At 35.9% G+C, this 21,876-nt stretch overlaps 1 protein-coding gene across 1 annotated transcript in view; it reads left to right on the forward strand.

The window, feature by feature from the left end:
• Positions 1-21,876, forward strand: part of COL21A1 (collagen type XXI alpha 1 chain) — an 84,001-nt gene that overhangs the window by 14,362 nt on the left and 47,763 nt on the right. Inside the window, exons 2-9 of the mRNA XM_087945641.1 lie at positions 2,413-2,538; positions 4,779-5,330; positions 12,570-12,738; positions 12,872-13,088; positions 14,607-14,780; positions 16,124-16,201; positions 18,243-18,326; positions 19,815-19,877. Of these exons, the coding sequence (XP_087801767.1) occupies positions 2,451-2,538; positions 4,779-5,330; positions 12,570-12,738; positions 12,872-13,088; positions 14,607-14,780; positions 16,124-16,201; positions 18,243-18,326; positions 19,815-19,877 (1,425 nt within the window). The 5' untranslated portion in view covers positions 2,413-2,450. The remainder of the gene's footprint in view (positions 1-2,412; positions 2,539-4,778; positions 5,331-12,569; positions 12,739-12,871; positions 13,089-14,606; positions 14,781-16,123; positions 16,202-18,242; positions 18,327-19,814; positions 19,878-21,876) is intronic.

Below are 21,876 nucleotides of genomic sequence, written 5' to 3' on the forward strand. Positions count from 1 at the left end.
GTAGATTCACAAAACTGCAGCTTAGAAGTGGGACCAAATGTAGACTCAAAGGCCCATACCACTGCCATTTACAATGACCCCTATGCGATCTGTGGTGCTCTCTGAGCTTGGCTGTTTCCTTGTAGATGTTTCATTACGCAATTAAGTAATGTCATCAGTGCTAGAAGTGGGTGGGGTAACTCTCTGTTTATATACAAGTGGATTGCCCTATCAGTGTTGGTGGGAGTGATCTGGATGGTTCTTTGATTGGTCTATTGTTTACTGTTCAATTGTTTGTCTGAGTGGTGGTTCCTTAACTGGAGTATTGTTTACTGCTTGATTATTGGTTTATTAATCTCTGCTTATTTGGATGTTGATTGTTGGGAAGGAGGTGTTTTGGTCCTTTTGTTTCATTTTCGGCTTTTTGATTGTCTCTTTTGAACGATATCTAGATGTCATTTATCTCTATGTGCCTGTTGATGGCTGATTTGTCTGAGTGCCAGGCTCGACTAAATTAAGATCTTTGGCCCTTATGAGAAAATGAATAGATTAAAGAGTGATAAGCCATATCAGGATGAAATAGCATCAGTGGTTTTGGAATACCTTTCTAATATGCAAGCCTGAGCAATTCACCAAGAGTATCTTATCCTAGCTCTTGCAGAATCCTGAAGTTAGCACTGATTGGCAAAACAATTCTTTGCAATCTGGTCAGGCTCTAATCATAAATTTTAACGTGGCTTAGCATATAGAGCGGGAAAAATGCTTCATGATAGTTACCATAGGAGAACAGCAGGTACAGGTGGAGGGTGGAATAAAATGGAATTCTTTATTGACCAAGTGTGATTAGACACACAAGGAATTTGTCTTGGTGCATATGCTGTCAGTGTACATAAAAAGAAAAGACACATTTGTCAAGAATCATCAGGTACAACACTTAATATAGTCATAAGGTAGAAATAGGCAATCAAATCATACTAGGAAACAGTCATTAAAACGTCAGGATACAAGCAACAAAGTTACAGTCATACAGTCACAAGTGGAAGGGGATGGGTGATAAGAAGTGATGAGAAGATTAATAGTAATAGTAATGCAGACTTTGTAAATAGTTGGACACTGTTGTGGGAATTATTTGTTTAGCAGAGTGATGGCTTTCGGGAAAAACTGTACTTGTGTCTAGTTGTATTATCAGTTTAGAGTTTTTGCATTGCTACAAGATATCCAAATCCAACCCCCTCCTTGAATTCTTTTGACCTTTATCTAGCACCAATTTAATGCTGTTAGTTGACCCGATTCTTGTGTATAGGCTTCAATAGTTTATGCTCCAGTCTATGTGGATGGTCCTGATTATTTGCACCTGGCATCTGCATATAAATGGAGATATACAAAATATTTTGAATTCATAACATTAGTTTCAAATTGTTCAAAGATATTTCAAACTCAAACCACATCAGTTTTGAGCTAGAAAAGAACTTTTGTATTGAAAGCAGTTCTAGAATAGTCAATAAAACAATTTCAGACTTCAAAGAACTATTCCTAATTTGAAAAGTTCTGCACACCTCTACTGTAAATTGGATTTATATAGCAGCTTGTTTTGTCTTGAAATATACTAAAATTATTTGATCAGATTTATCTAATTTTTTGAACTAGTCAATGTAAGTCTGGTTTTGGTGAATTGCAGAAGTTTCATATTTTTTACATTCTTTGTGGGACTGTGTCAGATTAGCCTTCCTACTTATCCTGCACTTATATGAACTGAAATCCAAAATTTCTAGAAGGTACCAGTTTGTTGAAATAATGTCTTGGAGCTCAATCTCTACTGGATTTTTCATACGATTTTATCTCATGTAGAAATTCTACTACACAATAGGATAAAATGTGCACATATTTCTGTATACCCGAGGCAATTTTTGTATTCTGGTCTATTTTAAGTTTTGGAATGCCGGCCTTTGTGGTATTGATTTCTAATAATAAGTATTTAACACAGAAAGAATGTGCAATAGTTCCACAGTTCCTTGTATATATCTAGGCTTTTATTCCATGCAGTTCATTGTGTGGTCACTAAATGTCTGATATACCTGGGAATTTTGGCAAGTGGCCTCAATGCAAGTCACCAATATAGTAACCCAGTATACATGGAGGTCTTACTGTGTTGAAGTTTTGACTGTTATAGCACTTAGTGGTAGAGGACCCTGTTGACATTACTTTCTTATGATTAAGTCTCCTCAGATTAAAAACTAATATTTTAGGTTTATTGTAAGTCCTAACTAATTGGAGTTAATTTAGTTATATAATACAATTAGCTGAACCAATCTGTTACACCGATTAATCTTATAGGAAGCTATAACCATTTATATATATTGCTTTCCTATTTTCTTATATCATTGTTTTAATATTGTTGTAATACTGTTTTTAAATATTTTGTATTTTCCCCAGTCTGTTTTAGGATTTGAAGGACACAAAATACTGTATACATGGCAAAGAACATAACGTTTCTTCAGACAGTTTTAATGTTCTTACTACATGGTTGCATATTGGCTGAAGGTGGTGATACAAGAGCAAGTAAGAGTTTTGCTAACCAGAAATACTTAATAAAATATAGAAACTTTCAGTTTTTGCAGTTGTCTCATTATAATGTTTGAGATAGTCCTAAGTGAAACAGAAGCTTCTAGAATTTTATATTTCTGTATGATCTCATTGGTATTTTGATCAAAACTAGGAAACTTTCAAGAGTCTGCTCTGTCTTTTTCTATTTGATTCACTAGGAATATCAAGTCTCCTGTTGAAAAATTATGATTAGGTGAGCTACAGGAACATACCATATTAGTTATCTCTAAGCTAATAGTCTTTCGAGCACAGTAAGTCATTCCAATTGGTTACATAATGTGAAGCTGCAAATCTATATATATAAAAGCGAAATTCCACTCACGCATCATCACAAAAACTCTAGAACCGTAATGCCTACAAACGTGAAATTAGGCATATATGTTCCTCTTGGCTTCTAGGCAGGGGTGGGATTCAAATTTTTTAACAACCGGTTCTGTGGGTGTGGCTTAGGTGGTGGGCATGGCTTGGTGGTCATGTGACTGGGTGGACATGGCTTGGTGGTCATGTTATTGGCTGGGTGTGGCCAACTCAATAACACTCACATCGAGGCACGCATCTCCTCGCCGGGCCTCTCATGACTGTGGGGATGTTGCAACAGTCGTAAGTGTGAAAAATGGTCATAAGTCACTTTTTTCAGTGCCATTGTAACTTTGAATGGTCACTCCACACAAGCAAAGTACCAGCAAAGAAGGGGAAAAAAACTCCAGAGAGGGGTTCCTGAGACAGGAAGTCTAGTCCTGCCAAGAACGTAATAAGGGTTAACAGAGAGGCAGTTTCTGTAAGCAACACCAGAATGTTTCCTTCCTGCCTTCCTTACAGGAATAGGCCAGTAATTTCTTCTAACAACAGGTTCTCCGAACTGCTTAGAATGCTAACAACTGATTCTCGCGAATAGGTGCAAACTGGTAGAATCCCACCCCTGCTTCTAGGTGCCCACTAAGAAAGGATTTTTCGAAATGACCATCAGAGCATTAGTATTTCCTATATTATTATTAACATGCTCTGATGCTAAGGAGTACTACTCCCCCTACCCACCTGGAAAGAAATCTGTTCCAAATGCAAAACACAAGCAGAGCTTCAGTTTCAGTTTTAGTTTCACAGCAGCAAGCAGCTTCAGTACAGAACAGTTGAGCTAAGCCACGCCCAGGCTCCTTGCTGTCTCCTTCTTGCTCACAGAGCAAATACTGTTTCAGTTTCCAAACAGCCTTCAACTCTCACACACTAAGAGGACACTAGCCAGATGAATACCTATGGATGCTGGCGGGCAGAGGAAGAATCCCCCCCCTTATTTTCCTCCCCAAAAACTAAGCCTGGCTACATAGTTTCATAGTTAAGCACGGGTATCGAGCTAGTGAGTGATATACCTGAATTAAAGCTACAATAAAATACTACAGTATGGAAGGAAACCTGGGTTCAGGCCTAACCAGTTCATTCCATTTCTATCTTCATATTTTTCCTCTCTCAACAATCTATGCCCTTTAAGCATTCACATCCTTGTTAATTTAAGCATTACTATTTAAGTCCCTATCTTTTTAAATAATTTTTAAAGAAAAGTTTAAAACATGGATAAAACATGATTCCACCAGTTTAGTTAACTAATAAGTCTAGCAAAAATATCTACTTTTTCTAAAAGAAAATAAAACAATTTATGCCTGGTGTGTAGAATATGACTATAGCTATAGAAATCAACATATTGAGCTTTTCTCCAAACACTGAGCCCTTAAACATCATTTAAAACTGTACTCTTATATATGAAGTACAAAAATAATGAATTATAAGTTCCTTTCTATTTATTTTACTAGTATTGGGGTTATTCTTCTAATCCCATATTTACTGTAAATTGGTTTAAAAGTTAACACAGTGTACTGAGGCAATTCTACACAAAAAATGTTGAGAATTGAGTACAGGTTTCTGCCATTTTTATCACATTTTAAAACTGACTACCTGAAATTCACAATAGGGATTGAAATGACTAAGTCTTCAAGTCACTTGTGTTTAACTAACTTGGTTAGGTTGTAGCTTATTTTATTTAGACAAGAGATTAAAAAAAACACCCAATATATTTTTATCTAGAAATAAATACACTTACATTTGACGAGGTTTCCATCCTAGTTTACAGTCTAAAGGATGCTAACTATCTTGGATTATGATGATAAAGATACAAGTAAAACATTTTTTCTCTATATTTGTTTTAGGTTGCCGAACAGCCCCAGCAGATTTAGTTTTCATCTTGGATGGCTCCTACAGCGTTGGCCCAGAAAACTTTGAAATAATCAAAAGATGGCTGTTCAATATTACAAGTAACTTTAACATAGGACCAAAATTTATTCAGGTTGGAGTAGTACAGTACAGTGATTATCCTGTACTTGAAATTCCTCTGGGTTTTTATGATTCCAATGAGAATCTAATCAGAGAAATGGCATATGTACAGTATTTGGGTGGAAATACAAGAACAGGCAAAGCCATTCAGTTTGCAATGGACCATCTATTTGCTAAATCAGAAAGATTCCTTACAAGGATTGCAATTGTTCTGACTGATGGTAAGTCCCAAGATGAAGTCAAAGAGGTGGCTGCTGAAGCCAGGAGAAACAAGATCACACTGCTTGCCATTGGCGTTGGTTCTGAAACTGAAGAGGATGAACTGAAAGCAATTGCCAACAAACCCTCTTCCACATATGTGTTCCATGTTGCAGATTATATGGCAATATCTAGAATAAGGGAAGTGATAAAGCAGAAACTCTGTGAAGGTAAATATTAATCATTCTTTGTGGAGCACTTCTTTTTTAAATGTGTGAGATTCTATTGCGTGATAATATAATGTTTTAAGAATTATGCTAAGGTGGGGTGACAGGAGATATCTAATGGGGATTGGTCTCTTTAAGTTATACTAAAACAACCTGGTATTTCAGTGACATAAATGTTGATTTCAGTTTTTCAGCAAACAACAATATAAAGATATATTGCAAATCAATAAAAAAGCAATCATCCTGTTCAGCTGCAGTGATATATCTATTGAATATAGTAACATGAAATTGGGTTAGCTGGCATCTAAGTATCAAGAGCATCCAGTGTGAGCTGTGTCAAATATCACCATTTCTTAAACCAATGAATTAACGGTACAGGTAATCCTCACTTATGACCATAATTGAGCCCAAAATTGTGAGACAGTTGTTAAGTGACTTCTGCCCCATTTCATGACTTTTCTTGTTGAGTGAATCACTGCTAAGTTAGTAATATAGTTGTTAAATGAATCTGGCTTCACTACTGACTTTGCTTGTCAGAAGGTTGCAAAAGGTGATCACATGATTCCAGGACACTGCAACTGTCATAAATATGAATCAGTTGCCAAGTGGCCGAATTTTGGTCATGTGACCATGGGGATGTTGCAACAGTCATAAGTCTGTAAAATAGCCATGTCATATTTTTGTGTGTGTCATTGTAAGTTCAAATGGTCACTTAATGAATGTTGTAAGTTGAGGATTACTTGTAATCAAACCTTTGGGTCAACGTTTGTCTAACTGCTTAGGCAGCAGCCAAGATTGTTGCCATGTTGAGTGATGTTGATATCTTTGATTTGCCAATGTAAGTATGTATAAAATTCATCAGATGTTGGCCTGCTCACCAGGAGAAGGACTGAGAGAGAAAAGTGGATGTTGCAATAAAAGGAAGAGGGCAAAAGGATGTGACTCCCTTTTGATTCCTTCAAAGGAAGGAATTTGTTTTATTTCTCCAAAGTTACTCCTGAAGGGGAATACAGGGATATCTTCTCTGGAGGACCAGTGCTGTGGCATCCCAGTGATATAAGCAGAGATTCAGTTATCCTTTGACAATTATTTTGCTTCTTCAGTAGCTTTGGAAAGATATGTCAAAGGATTAAGCCTGATGGAAGCTAATTGCATTACTTGGCTTGTGATTTTTGCAAAAAAAATAAACAGCAATTCCCAAATTACATTTCCTGTGTTTTTTAAAACCCAGTTATGCGGTCATTTGTATGCCTGCTATATAGATTACAGCTACCTTATACCCCTATAACACGGGTGTCAAACTTGCCACGTCATGTCGCCGTTACGTGACATTTTGTGATGTTTTTCCCATTCGCAGAGCTGGGGTGGGCATGGTCTATGCATGATGCATTCAACCTGTGAGCCACCAGTTTGACACCCTTGCCCTACAGGAATAAAATTATGCACGAAGCCACAATGATAAACTGTAGTTAAACAACACCATACGGGGTAGAGTTGTCTCAAATAGGTGCTGTCAGCCATTCTTCTTCCCAAAGGATCCGCAGAAAAGAATGGTCTTAAATACTGAACTGAATACCAACAAAGAATGGGTTATCCTAATCTGAGAAGGTAACTGGGAAGGTGCTGTGATCTTAGATGAGCTTCTGGAGATGAAAAAGATTCTCATAATCTTTTATGCCATACCTCTTGTTCATTCTTTTTGCTGTAGAGTCCGACTGATGAAAGCATGCTGAAACCTAGGGTAGAGATATGCAAATTATGATTCACTCTGGGCTCTGCATCCATTTCTGGTGCTGCAGAGACTAATCTCATAGAATTAAATGCTATCGCAATTGTTCTGGATCATTGTGAAATTAAACCTAATTCCCTAGCATTCAAAATTTATTCTTTCCTATTTGTCAAAAACAATGCATGCTGGGTGGGACTCAGAGATTCCATTCTGTTCACGAAAGAAACCCTTTCTGAAATTGTACACGACATATAAGAAGTCTTTAGGGATTCCCTTGAAAATGTGATATCTTTTCAAATGATTCTGGAGCAGTGCTATTGGCAAAAATAATCCCCAATGTATAGAAATGAATTTAAGATATGAAAGTCAACATGGAGGGTGCTCAGTATTTGCAGCTTGCATATATTTAAAAAAAAAGATAAATAGAAGTTACAGAACCATATGATCAGCTTAGATTTTGATCAAACTAAATTCTGTTCTCTCCTGTATTATTTCTTAAGGGAATGGTCTCCAGAGGTGGTGTTCAGACAATTCTGACAGGTTCTAGACAACCGGTAGTGGAAATTTTGAGTAGTTCGGAGAACCATCCGGGAAATACTACCTCTGGTTGCCCCCCTGCCCCCATCTATTCACTGCCTCCCGACTCCCAGCTGATTGGAATCCCAGCTGATCAGCTGGGTCTTCCTTTGTTGCCCTGCACAGGAGAATGGAGCTGGAAAGCAGGCTAATGGGGTGGGGAGGGAATCGGGATTTTTCAGTATCCTTCCCCTGCCACACCCACCAAGGCACACCCACCAAGCCACACCATGCCCACCAAGTCACGCCCACAGAACCGGTAGTAAAAAAAATTGAATACCACCACTGATGGTTCCCCTAGTGATTAGTTTTAAGTACAATATTCTATAGTGCTAATACAACTGTGTATTTCTTGCCAACATATTTATACTTCTAAGAAACCATTGAGGATATAATTGTGAAGTTCTATTTTGTATTTCTTGGAGGGCTGTGATGATGGCCATTTAGAGCAGAATCTTTCCTCCAACTCTTTTGTTATGGCTTACATTCCTCTGAAAAGTGATATGGATATAGATGGTATTTAATTATTATTGTTATGATTTATTCTTGAGAGACAGTCCATGAATAACATGCATATAATTTGCCAGTCCCATTCTGTTTATATGTAGAAACTGTTTCCAGTTTTCTCCTTTATTTTAAAAAAAATTAATGGAAACAGATCCTCTTGTTTATTCTATTGTTTTAAAATATTTATATGAACAAAGTCAAATATTAAAAAATATTTATATAATGATGGGGCAACACCCTTCACCTTTTTTGATGTAAAAACAAAGTTTTGCTTCTGAGAATAAAAATGCTTTATATCATACAAGTAATAGTGGCATTTAGTTTGTAAGATGTTTTATTACGTATACTCACATTTAAGTTTCAGCTAGTATTGGTTTACATGTTACAGTATAAATGATGTTTATGTTTCATTTAGATTGAGCTTTTCCCCTTTTTTGCTCTGGATCAGTCTCCAGAAATATAGAGAGAGTTGCCAAATGTGTATAACTGTAATTGTTACAAGAGGTTTATTAATGGCAATGTTTATGGTTTCATTAATTCCTATCTGGATACAGTTCATTTTAATTTTATTATGTGGTTGTTTCTGTGTTAAGTTTTTGTGTGTGTCATGCAGTTGTGTCCTATGAGTTCTGATCTATAATTGTAAATAACTGGTAACCCTTATTAGAGGGAGAACTCATTTTCCAAGCTAGTTCCAGAAAGTTCATAAAACATAAAATCATAAACGGTAAAGGTTGGAAGGGGTTTTGGTCCACCCCTCTTTCCAGTGCCAGCATCCACTGGAGATGATCATCCAGATTCTATTTAAACAGCTGCTATAAAGGAGAGGACACCACATGCTAAAGCAATTGGCTTCTTTATTGAATAGTTTTTATTATTAGAGAATTCTTGCACTCCAATAAAATGTCCTACCTTGCAATTGTAAAGTCATTGTTTCTTCTCTTCTGAAAACACACTAAGCTTCCTGAAGACACCTTCTTGCAGTCTTTTCTTCTCCAGGTGACATACTGTATATCCAGGGTTTCTTACTCATTTTCTTTTCTTTTAATATCCTTGTCTTGATTCCTTTCCTTGGAATAAACTCCATTTTATTCCAAATCTGTAGTGCCCAGAACTAAACACCATATGGCTTTTAAACTGGGGATAACTTGGGCATATCTTGGAGATAATGGAGCAATTTATAATTGCTTGTATTGAGTCAAAGATCCAGTTGGGATTGCCACTGATGAGGCTTTCAACCAAGATGTTTTGTTTTGTATGGGTGAGTGTGGGGTTAATTACATTATTTGAGACTGGGAAAAGGGGTAATTGGCCAAACAATTTAAGAAGTCTATTAGATGTCTTATGTACTGCATGTTTTCTGAACAATACAGAAGAGATATAATGTCTTCTTTTTATCTTGATTCTCTTGATATAGACTTGATCTGCATTTGCTTTTTCTTGCAGCTGTACAACTCTCTTGTCTTATACACATTTTGTGTTCCACCAAGACACATAGATACTTTTTGCCTGTACTGTTGCCTGAGATGATCACCCCAATCCTATCGTCATGCCTTTGATTTTTGGAATCAAATGAAGGACTTTGCAATTTTTCCATGTTGAAACTCACATTAATGGTTTCTGGCTTATAATATCCTTCTGAGTCATGATACTGTCTTCATCTATCTATGCGCCTTCTACAAATCTGACCAGTGTTTGCAAATCTGTATAAATCAGTGCAATTCTGAAAAACATTTTCTAAACCCTCATCTAAATCATTTTCAAATATATTAAACAGCACATTGCCTATAATAAAATGCTGCAGTATGCCATATGACATTTTCACCTTGTTGAAAAACACTTGATACTAGCACCTTATACTATAGCAAAACTTTTTGAAAGCCTTAAGGCCACAATATACGTGTCCATCATACTCCTACAGTTAACTACATTGATCATGCTATCAAAAAAGAACAGGTTGGTTTGACATGACTTTTTCTAGATAAACTAAAGATGGTTACGCTAAGCAATACCTTCCCTTTATTTATAAATGGCTTAATGATCTAATATTGATAACAAGCATTTTCACTTATTTCTTTATTACATATATTTTATTATTCAATTGCTGTACACTGCAGATGGGCAGCTATATAAATTTGATTAATACATTTAATTGATAAATATTTTTATACTACCTAGTCCATGTTTACAGTTAATATTTTTGGAAATTGGAAGAACTTTTGCCCTCTGATGGTCTTCTACCACTATGCTTGTCCTCCATGATCTCTCAAAGATAATAGAAAGGACCTCTGTGATGATGTTTCTAAGTTCCTTCAAGGCTGTTGGATGTTATTGAACTGGTCCTTAATACTGAAACTCATCTATGGTAGCCATAGGCTTCCTGACTATCACCTAGCTTGCTTTGAATTGCCAATCCCTCTTTTAAATTATTCTGATTTAACTGTCATTGCCATGATTAGAAAATTTGAATGATAGTTGATACTGCAGAATATTTTTTTAAAATTGCTCTTAGATGTGACATACTTTACTAAATTCATTGTATCACAAATAGTGTATGTGCATTTATTTCTAGCTCTCAAGTGATTGCTTCCACTCATTATGTTTCCACTTGTTGGAGATCTATATGAATAATGGCTATTGGAACTGATTACAGAAATTGTCCCTTGATCAATTCACAATAGGAAGACATGATAAGATCTGATTGTGCATTCTGCTGAATGTGAAGATGAAACTTTATATTCTGTTAAGAAGTGCTGCGTAAATTCTGTATCCTATACATGCATGATTCTGCACAACTAATAAATCGTTGTGCACTGTGAGCTTTTCCTGTGGAACATCTTTCAATTTTGATTTGCTTTTTTAAAAAAAGGAATCTTTGAATCCTTAATATTCTGTTGCTGTATCTTAGGGGAGGAATGGTTTCATAATATCCCAGAATGAGATTTTTCTAACCTCTACCCTTTGCATCTCCTATTGAAACCAACTCCTTTCCCCTTCTCTAAGCTAAATGGACATTTGTTATATATTTATACCAGTAAAAAGAAATATTTGCACATTATTTTTAAAAACTCATTAATATTCTGCTTCAATGCCCATCATTGTGCTTTTTTCATTATTTTAGTTTTTTGGACAGTAGTCTGCCAACTTTGAATATTTTAACAAGCACATCATGCTTTTTCAGAATGAAAGTAGTTTCAGGCTCAAAGCACGCTCAGGAGATGCAAAGACATCAAGCCACAATTCATATAATGCAGGTGGACTTACCTGCTGGTATTGTAATTTCATCTTTAAATTTATTGAAGATCTACGTTATGGGATCTGCAGCGGATGATCTTCTTCCAAGTTCTAGAAAGGAAAGGATATTTGCAGTTAGAAAGGTTTGTTAAGGTTGGAGGAAGAGAAAATGATAGTCTGGTAGTTTCCCCTTTCTTTACTTAGGAAGACCTCCAGAGAAGGAATATGCAAACAATGGTAGTATTCGGATCTAAAGATGATCAATGTTTAGTCACCAGTGCTAACTCCTGGCTCATGTCTTCTCCTTTCTGTGCAAAGGGAGGAAGGGAAACTTCATCCCCTAGTTTTTAATAGTCTGTAGCTGATGTCAGTCTTATTTGTCCAGTTATGTTATCAAAATAATGCCTTCAGTCCAACCAGGAAATAGCAACAAATTGAAAAGAGCAAAGAGAAGTATCATAGTTTCTTTTTTTGGTGTGAATTATAAGTTGAAAACAAGCCTAAAATAACAGTTTGGTCATGCAGTTTTTGTGAGGTTTTAGCATCTCATTGTAACTACAACAATCCCATTGCAGTTGTAGGGTATATCTTTCATCGCATGAAAATTAAGCTGGTAGCTTGCAGGATTTGATCTGTATGTTAACAGCAATTATTCTATTTAGTGCTTTCACTCTCCCGATACAGAAACATATGGAAGTTGCACCTGATATAATACTGTCTGCAACTTCCTCATAATTTAAGTCAATTTTATGCTTAACACCACTAATGCAAGTAAAATCCAGCGTGGGGAGATGCTGGACTAGATTGAAAAATATTTTACATCAAATGGCTGGCTTACACACTCACATGTACACACACTCCATGCCCACTTCACTCCACATAATAATGGTATATGTGTCTGCCATTTATATGAAAATATATATTTTGATACTATCCTAAAATGTTGACTGATATTAAACACAGCAGAGTAGTATCAAGAGTTCAAGAGAATTTATCACTAGGAAAAAAATGTAACATGAGAACATGATTATCATTAGTGAACTTTTCACATATTTAAAAAGGTGTTTCAGGTGCTTTCTCAGCCATGCAATTATTTACCCTGATGCAAGACAAGAAGATTTCCTATTTTGTGTTTAATGTTATATACTAGTTTATTACTTCATTTGCGAGTGATTTGTTCTGTGTATTCTTTATAGAATCAGTTTGCCCAACAAGAATTCCAGTGGCATCTCGGGATGAAAAAGGATTTGATATTCTTTTAGGTTTAGATGTGAAAAAAAAGGTGAAGAAAAGAATTCAGATTCCAAGCACTAATGTAAAAGCTTATGAAATCATTTCCCGGATTGATCTGACAGAATTGACAAGGTACTTCTTTCTCCTGAGCTGAAAGTTCTTATGAAAGTTTGTCACTTTTTCATTACTATAGTATACATTTTAGAATTTTTGTAATTCTAAAATTATTTTATGTTTTAATTTTTGAAAAAAAAATGTTTTTCAGAAATGTATTTCCAGAAGGCCTTCCTCCATCATATGTATTTGTATCTACACAGCGATTTAAAGTTAAAAAAACATGGGATTTGTGGAGGATTCTAAGCCAAGATGGAACACCACAAATAGCTGTTACTGTAATAGGAGAAAAGAAAACATTATCCTTTACTACAACAGACCTAGTCAATGGCAGTCAGGTTGTTACTTTTACTGCACCCCGTGTAAAGGTAAAGAGCACATCATGTGTCAGTTGGAAAAATGTACAACTATATTATGTATTTAAATGCCAGGAGATCCAATATTTCAGATCCAAATTTGGGCCCATGCTTGCAATTGCATTCTGGAAAATATTATGCGATATTATAGGATCGGGTAAAGCACAAGATATTCTCTGGGAGGCATCATTTTTATGAAAAGCAAAGGTGACTTCAATGATTTCCTAAAACTTCTCATTTGTTTAGGATTGCTGTTGGTTTATTTGACCTATCTGAAGAGTGTTAAATTGATACTTTAGTACTAGCTAAATATAGACTGGTTTTCTATCAAAGACTATTCCGAGGAGAAGAGGCTACCCAGAATAGAATGGGACTGACTACAGGAGTGGCAATTTATTATGAAAATGTCCCATGTTTTCCTGTAGTTTTTAAATAGCACTTTGATATGGTCAGAGATGGCTAATTCGTAACATCTGTTGTATTGACTGCATTGGTAATTGTCATTTGGAATTTATGAGCAGCTATTTTTGAAGGGGAATTGGAAATTTTATTTTGTCCAAAACTTACTTTGACTTTGTCCCAATGTCCATTTCTAGACCCAAATCATAACTATTCATACTGTTCTAAAAGCCTTAACAGTTTGGGGCTAAAGCATATAAATGAATGCTGCCTCCATGTTGGGAGCATATTGTCCATCTTTAGAATGATTTTATTTATTGGCTAAACAAAGATAAGTGCCACTTGTAATTGGTGAATGTTTGACATGACATAGATGTCTTCTCCATTCCAGGCTTATGCAGCAGCCTTTACCCAGCATTTTGGTCACATAGTTTAACTTTGGTTTAACATATTGGACTAGGACCTAGAGTCAAGTGTCTATGGGATAGGTCATAAAAAGGTGATGTTTTATAAAGCTTTGAAGAGGCTGTTTTCAGAACCAAAAGGTCAGCTTGCTTTTCCTGTTTCAGAGGTTGTCTTCCTGTTTTTGGAAGCTGACTCTGAATGGGCGTGGACAGCATCCTCCTGATAGTATTGAATCACCCCTCACTATTGCCTGTCCTGAGTTGGAATACTGGTAGTATTGCAACATCTGGAAGATGTTAAGTTCTTACCCTTATTACTATTGTAAGCCATCCAGGGTAGCCCCATGGCATGATGGGTGGAAAATATATTTAATAAACAAACAAACAAATTAAATATTTTATGGTCCCTGAAGGCCTTTAGCAAAGAATGGCAAACTACTCTTCCAAAACTGATATACAAACGTTTTCTAAAGATGAATATGTTATGCTCTGCCTATTCTGTTTTCCACATAGGCACCACTTGGCACAGCTGCAATACATTGATAGCCAATATTAAAAATGCAATTTTAGAATATTGGGCTATAATATTAAGTTGTTGCAATTAGTAATGCTTCAAGATTATATGAATGACTATGTCTCAAAAGCATATAAATCAGTTAAGGAATGGGAAAACGACTGTTCTACATAGATAGACAAACATACATACATTTACTATTCTCTATTCTAGACATTGTTTGATCAAGGCTGGCATCAAATTCGTCTCTTAGTAACTGAAGCTGATGTAACATTGTACATAGATGATCAAGAAACTGAAACGAAGCCATTGCATCCTGTTGCAGGAATCTATATTAGTGGAGTGACTCAAATAGGAAAATATACAGGAAAAGAAGAGACTGTGCAGGTATACACTTGTTCAGATTGCGGTGTTTTATGAAACAGAGCTAAATCTATGCACATTAGTATAATAATCTGAGCTGATAGCTTAAAATTAGGCCAGTTAAATTTAATGGACTCTGTAATGAATGAGTTACATTCATTGGTGGCTTTGATTTAGTGAAGGGCACTTTTATTCAAGTTAATACCAATACCTATTTGCTGCTGGGTTGTTGGGTCCCCCCCCCCCTTGGCCCATTTAAGACCTTGCTATCTACAAAAGCTCTTCCTGAGGGTTGGCAGTCTTCTGATAGAGAATGGGTATTACTATGCTTAGGGGGGGCTTAACGGTAACCAGGTACTTTGGCTAAAGAAATTAAGAGTGACTTCTGTGAGTGAAGGGGGAACACAGCTCAAGGCCTGTGGGCTGTGTGACTCTCAATCCCCTTTATGGCCTTCTAGCATCCTGGGATTAGACATATAAAATTCAGCAGCAAAATAGGTGAAGTCTGGAAGCCCCCTTTGCAATCCACTTAGAAGAAAATTAACTAAAGTGCTTCTGCAAAGAAGCGGGGGGGAGTGGTAGAGGTGGTGGAACATAGAGATTTGCAGAAATACACTCTTTAACAATGTATTCATTGACCTGTTTTTGTTCAGTAATTTTCAGGTTACTCACTATTAATTGGGTTTCGCTGCTTGTCCCATCAGGTCAACCTGTTTTCAAAGGCATCTTTTAATGTGCCATTAAATGGCTTCTTCTAATAAGCATTGTTTGCCCAAAACAATTAAGTGCAACCCCATTATTTCTAAAAAATGTATGAATTTTTATGTTTATTTTCCCCTTCTGTTCAATCATGTGATTCTCAAAGACAGCCTGGATAAGTCCTTGCAGTTTTCTTGGCTAAGGTTTTTCAAAAGTCCTTGCAGTTTTCTTGGCTAAGGTTCCCTCCTTCTAGGGTTGAGAGTGAGTGACTGGTCCAAGGTCACTCAGCTTGGTTATTCCCTAAGGTGGGACTAGAACTCACAGTCTCCCAGTTTTTAGCCTGGAGTCTTAACTATTACACCAAACACACATTTTTTAGGACTTTTTTTTTAATTTGTTCCCTCCTCTTCCCCTTTATCCAAAGCAGTTCTTAAAACTGCCTTTGTTGGATAGCACTTGGGACGTCATCACCAGGAATGAGATCATATCAGCTCAGTTCTTGTGCCCATGTCCACAAAGCCCATTGAAACCCCAACAGTATACTCTATCACTGTCACTGACCATGGGGGAGGACCAGATAATGGCAAACTTTTTGGCTGTAAAAGGCCTCTTAATTAGATGTTGTAAGAAATACTTGTCTAAAGAATGTGTTAATTCCTGCTTTACAGTTTGATGTCCAAAAGTTAAGGATTTATTGCAGCCCAGAACAAAACAGCCGTGAAACAGCCTGTGAAATACCTGGCGTTGTGAGTATTATAGAAAATTACTAAGAACTGTTGGATATTTCTCAATAAAAAAGTCTGGGGGGAAAAAACCGAGGAAAGAGATTCTGAGAATGGGTTTGGTCTTATGCTAAAATTATGTTAACATAAGCAGTAATCTAGGAATTTAGGCTGCTCTCCATCAGACAACTTGTCTAAAATTTCACAGGGATGATTTTTTCCCCTCCCAAGATGTGCCCCTGACTAATTGTATTTACAGATCTCTTTGCTGAGCTGTTGGAGGTCCAGGGAGACCATGGTCAGAAATTAGTTTTGTGTTTTTTGGCAGTTTTAAAGGATGCAAAAGAAAGGCTTGCTTGTGCGTGCAGGTTTTAAAAGAAGTTTTAATTCCATCATTTTTTTTTTCCATTTCAGAATGGAGAGGTAGGCCAAACAATGCACATTTGTACAAATGTAAGGTAACATTTGCCTTTCCTCTCTTACATTTCTAGTAAACTTACTGTAACTTACCAGGTGAGGTAGGAATGTTTTGTGTGTTTGGAATATGGGATAGAAGGAAATGTGGGATTTTATTGTTTGCAAAACATTTCTTTACCTCCACGCTGAGGAATTTTTCTTTAAGTAAATAATTCAATTGATGTTTGTTTCAATTTTTATGTTATCTTGATTTTTATTTGATGTATTACAGACTATCTTCCATTACTCATTACTAAACTATTTTATATTACTAGGAATATTCAGTGCTCACATTGATGAAATATAACCATATGTAAAATATACACATGCATACTTAATTCATATTTATATTCTTTGCAAAAGCATATATACATACTGTAAATACATATACAATATAGAAGGATATATTCTGCTTTTAAGGCAAATAAAGTGCTAGAAAGTATTCAGTTTTTGGCAGTATTCAAGTATTCAGTTAATTTTTGGTGGTTTCTTTCAATTATACATGAAAGAAGAAAATATCTAGAATTTGGAAAACATAAGGGATGGTTCAGTGGAAATTTCTCTAATTACAGGCCCAGGAAAAAATGCTTGATAGATAATCCTTACATTTAAAAAAGTGTGAACTTGTTCCTTTGTTCTTTGCAATAAACAGATAATATCTGAGCACTTCTACGTATGTGAAACACTCTGAAAGGAGGGGTACTTAATTTTTTTCTAATACAGATGTTACTGTGAACGCTTAAAAGGTTTATTTTTACAGACAGTGCAAGGAAAAATTGTTTGTCTCAGAGAAGACCATCCCTCGGCAGTCTGTCTGATTTAGTGTTCTTGGTAATTTTTTTGTTCAGATCATAGCAGAATTCTTTGTTAGGTGAATCCAAACTATTTCTCCATCTGACCCAGGAACAGGCTGAGAGGGTTACTATGTAGGTGGGGACATATTACACAGGTGGGAAGGATTACGTTTGGGGAGAGTCTTCATTTTTTAATTGTGATGTGCCTGTTTAATACTTATAGTATAGAAATCAATTACCCTCTTCCTCAAGATAAGAAAAAAAACATGCCTTCAGGTTTCAGCAGTTATAGTCCAAAAGGCATCCACACAGGGGTGCACCTTATGTAACCTTGTTCCAGTCAATAGAGTCTACACTGAATTGCAGCTAATCTCCAGGGGTGGTGGTTGATCTTTTAAATTTCATTAGGCAATGCCAAAGGTTAAGCCCGGGAACTTTTGAATATAAAGAAAATGATTTGCCACTCAGTGATTGCCTCGTTTTGTATTTCTGCATAATTTTTCTATATCTGATTCATGGATCCTTCGGAATTGTCCGTCTGTCCCAGATGGGAGAAGAGAGGCTTGCAACATTCTGTGAAAGGCACCCAGGATTTTAAATTATTATTTTTTTTGTAGAAAATCTGTAGGAATAATTAAGTTATCTCCTAAGAAACTGACGCTGCCCTCTGATTTCTACAGCAAAGTTTGTGTTGTGATTATGAAATTGCTATTGTATCATCAAAGCCGGTTTGATTATCTTTGGGGATTTTAGTGGAACAAGTGTAAAAACTATATTGGAGTTGGTATTTGAAAATATATTTTTTTCTTTAATAGTGCAAGAATGGACCTAGCGATGTAGGATCTACACCACCTCCTTGTATTTGTCCTCCAGGAAAACAAGGACCTCCAGGACACAAAGTGAGTGGACTTTGGATCTAATATAGGAGATATTTTACTTATAGAGTTGAGATATATAGTTTTACATATATGGTTGAGATAACAGAAGTGTTTGTGGATTAATGTACCACAGACTAATCAAGTTGTCAAGAAATGAACTTTTTCAGTACTAGGAAGTTCATTCAAAACCACAATTCGAACATTTTGGCCTTCATATTTTCCATTCCCCAGAAGAAGGGGACGTCAGAGAATGAGGTGGCTGGATGGAGTCACTGTAGCAGTCAGCATGAGCTTAAATGAACTCCAAGGGATGGTAGAGGACAGGAAGGTCTGGAGGAACATTGTCTATGGGGTCGGGATGGGTGGGACACAACTTCACGACTAACAATAACAACAATTGTCCATTTTCCTCACATTTTTACCATCCATGTCTTCATAGAAGTCTTAATGGCCACGAAGTAGGACTTGAGTTTACAGTGGAATTAATTACCCTAGAGATAATTGAGATAATAAGTAAGATGTTTCACAAATTTATGCTTAAATAGTCAGTTCAGAATTTAGCAGCCTCCTTTAGAAGACTAAATTGCAGAAAAATCGGTGGAATGTCAACATTATGATTTCTCATGGGAAAAGTTTTGCTGTACTAAGAAAGGAATTATTGATTCTGTGATATGTAGTAGGAAAGACTGATGTTGGAAATGAGGCTTTTTAGTGAACTGGTCCATTGCTATATTATTTGTTAGAAATATAGTGAAGTCCCACAATTGTAATGCTTACTTGACATGTTTAAGTTTTACTTTCCCAGGGTTTGGTTCATATTACTGTTGGATAAGACATGGCAGCTAAAAAAAAATATCTTACCATCTTTGATTTGGTGCTGAATGTTCCCCTGTAATCTTCTTACAGTCTCATATATATCAGAATATAAAATAATAATAATAATAATCTGGCCAATTCTCTGAGGCCTCAGCCAACTATTATGCCCTTTTAATATAATACTTACAAAAGTTTTTATTTAGTTATTCATGTTAGGAAAGTTTGTAACAGCTTAAATATCAAGAATAAGGCCACCCCCTGTGAAAGTAAGAGCAATTGATGAAAATGTTTCCCACAGAAAAATTAAGGGTTGGATTGTAAAGACAAGTCCTGCATAAAATGTCTTTGGTTTACTTCCAAAATTTTACAGTTTTAAGAATATGTTAGAATATGTTGTATTTTTCTTAAATTTCTTAAATTTTCTTTAAATGAGACAACTCCACATAATAGAGAAATAAAAGAGTTTCCTAAATAATTCCAGTCTCAACCATTTTATAATTTTATCGGATAAGGAGGGAATGTTTTAGGATGCGGGGAAGACAATCCCCACCTAAAAAAAACCAAACATTGAACTTTCCCTTCATCCTGTAAGCACTGCAGGGTATTTTCAGTTCGCAGTGAAGGATCCCTTCTAAAGATTAGAGAAATGTTTTGTGAGTCTCACCTTATTCTGTACTTTGTCTTTATTTCTAGGGTGATCCAGGACAACCTGGGAATCATGGCTTCCCTGGAGAACCTGGTCCAGATGGTAAGCCTGTGAGTACTAAAAACTTAGTCATCTTCAGTAGTTTTTAATGCAAAACTAATAATAAAGTGGATCAGAATGTTATTGTGAATAAAAAAAAATTCAGCCTAGACATACTCCTTAATACAAAGAATTAGGGTTCCTACTTTGCATTAAAAGGTTTGGTATGCCAAAAATAAGTATTAATATTTTCCTTAAAATTTAGTTCACTTTTTGTATCATTTTCCAAAGTTAAGTCTATGTTTCATAGCCCTCTAATTCTACTGTTATTAAAGACACATGCAGTGTAGCACCCCTTCCCCATAAAATGAATCTTGCTCAGTTAGGTGCCCTCAAACTATCTTGGCCATTTTTTAATTGTGAAATAAAGACACCTCAAAAACATCAGATTACCAAAGGCAGGTATAGAAGCCTTTCACAATTTGAAATTACTTTATATTTGTAAATGGTCTGCTTTGCTGCTGTAAAAGTGTTCTTGCAGTTGCAGTAAAAATGTTTTGGATGCTATGTTGACTTAATTTAGAAATCCTATCTGCATAATAGCATTATAAGATAAAATATAGAACCTTCTATGCGCCAATCAAGTGAGGACGTGTTTTTTTTTTTTTTTTTTTTGAATGAGGCTTATTACAGAAGAGATCTAAAAATTCAGATTGGTTTCATCTCTTTCCTAACAATTAAAGTAAGGGCAAATGAAATACTGAAATGGGTTGTCCTCAAAGTTCTGATCTTTCTCCAGAATATTCAATACTTTATAATATATTCCATGAAATTAGTCTTAATTAAGTTTCTAGATTTTTTAAAAATTAACAACAAATAAAACAGCATGGTCTTTATTATTTTGAATGCTACTTTGAGTGCACTTTTCTTGCTCACAATATGTTTCCCCCCTGATTTGTCTATACTTCTATATTTCTATAAGGCTGTTGTCTCTTTGTGGTGGTCAGAGTATATTTGGTTTCTGTATCAGTTCTACATGGAAAATCTGAGATAAATGCTTATTGGAAATTTTAGGGATATTGCCAATTGCTTGAGGAGTTCCATGTTATAAGATGTCCAAATTTTCTTATTTTGGTTTCTTAGTTACATTTTGGCCATGCTCATAGGTAGAACAGATGGTTGAAATTATTATGGTGGTTCCCTTTGGATGCCGACACTGTACTGTTATGAATAGCAGTACCAAAAATACACATTTCCATGTATTGAAGATTGTAATGAGGGAGAGTCCAAGAATAAAGAAATCATAGTATAATGTTCAGAGGGGCCCAACAGCTAGCAGATTCAAGATCTTTAAAAAATGGTTGCTTTTTTATGAAGGAGGGTTTACTTGAATAGTTCAATCAATTATAAAACTATGATTTTGCCCAAATGCTGAACTCTTCAACAGAAAAAGGAAAGTGCTTCATATAAATTATATTTAACTTTTGTTGTCTGAAAAGCAACAGTAGGGTACAGGTTGGCAAAGCTTACTGTAAGGAACTGTAGTAGATTACATGATGTCATCCCATAGTTCATCTTCCCCAGAGAAATCCTTTGTCAATATTCCCAACAAACTTTGTAATTGACTAGCAACCTGAGCCCAGATTTTCTCAGAGCAGTATTCTTCACAATAGAAACAATATACAGTAGTCCTCGACTTACAACCACAATTTAAACCCAAAATACAGTTGTTAAATGGGTTTTGCCCAAATTTACAACCTTTCTTGCCACGGTTGTTAAGTGAATCACTGCAGTTACTACGTTAGTAATACAATTGCTAAGTGAATCTGGCTTTACCGTTGACTTTGCTTGTCAGAAGGCTGTAAAAGGTGGAACTGCAGCCGTCAGAAATACATGCCCATTTTGATCATGTGACCATGGGGATGCTGCAACAATTGTAAATGTGAAAAACAGTCATCATAACTCACTGTTTTCACTACCATTGTAACTTTGAATGGTCACTAAACAGATGGTTGTAGCTTGAGGACTGCTTGTATTTTGAACAGTTCTGAATAATACTGCAGACAGAGA

The sequence above is a fragment of the Notechis scutatus genome, chromosome 1, assembly GCF_049901735.1.
Source record: "Notechis scutatus isolate UNSWTSFEM ecotype Mainland chromosome 1, rNotScu1.2, whole genome shotgun sequence".
NCBI lineage: Eukaryota > Metazoa > Chordata > Lepidosauria > Squamata > Elapidae > Notechis > Notechis scutatus.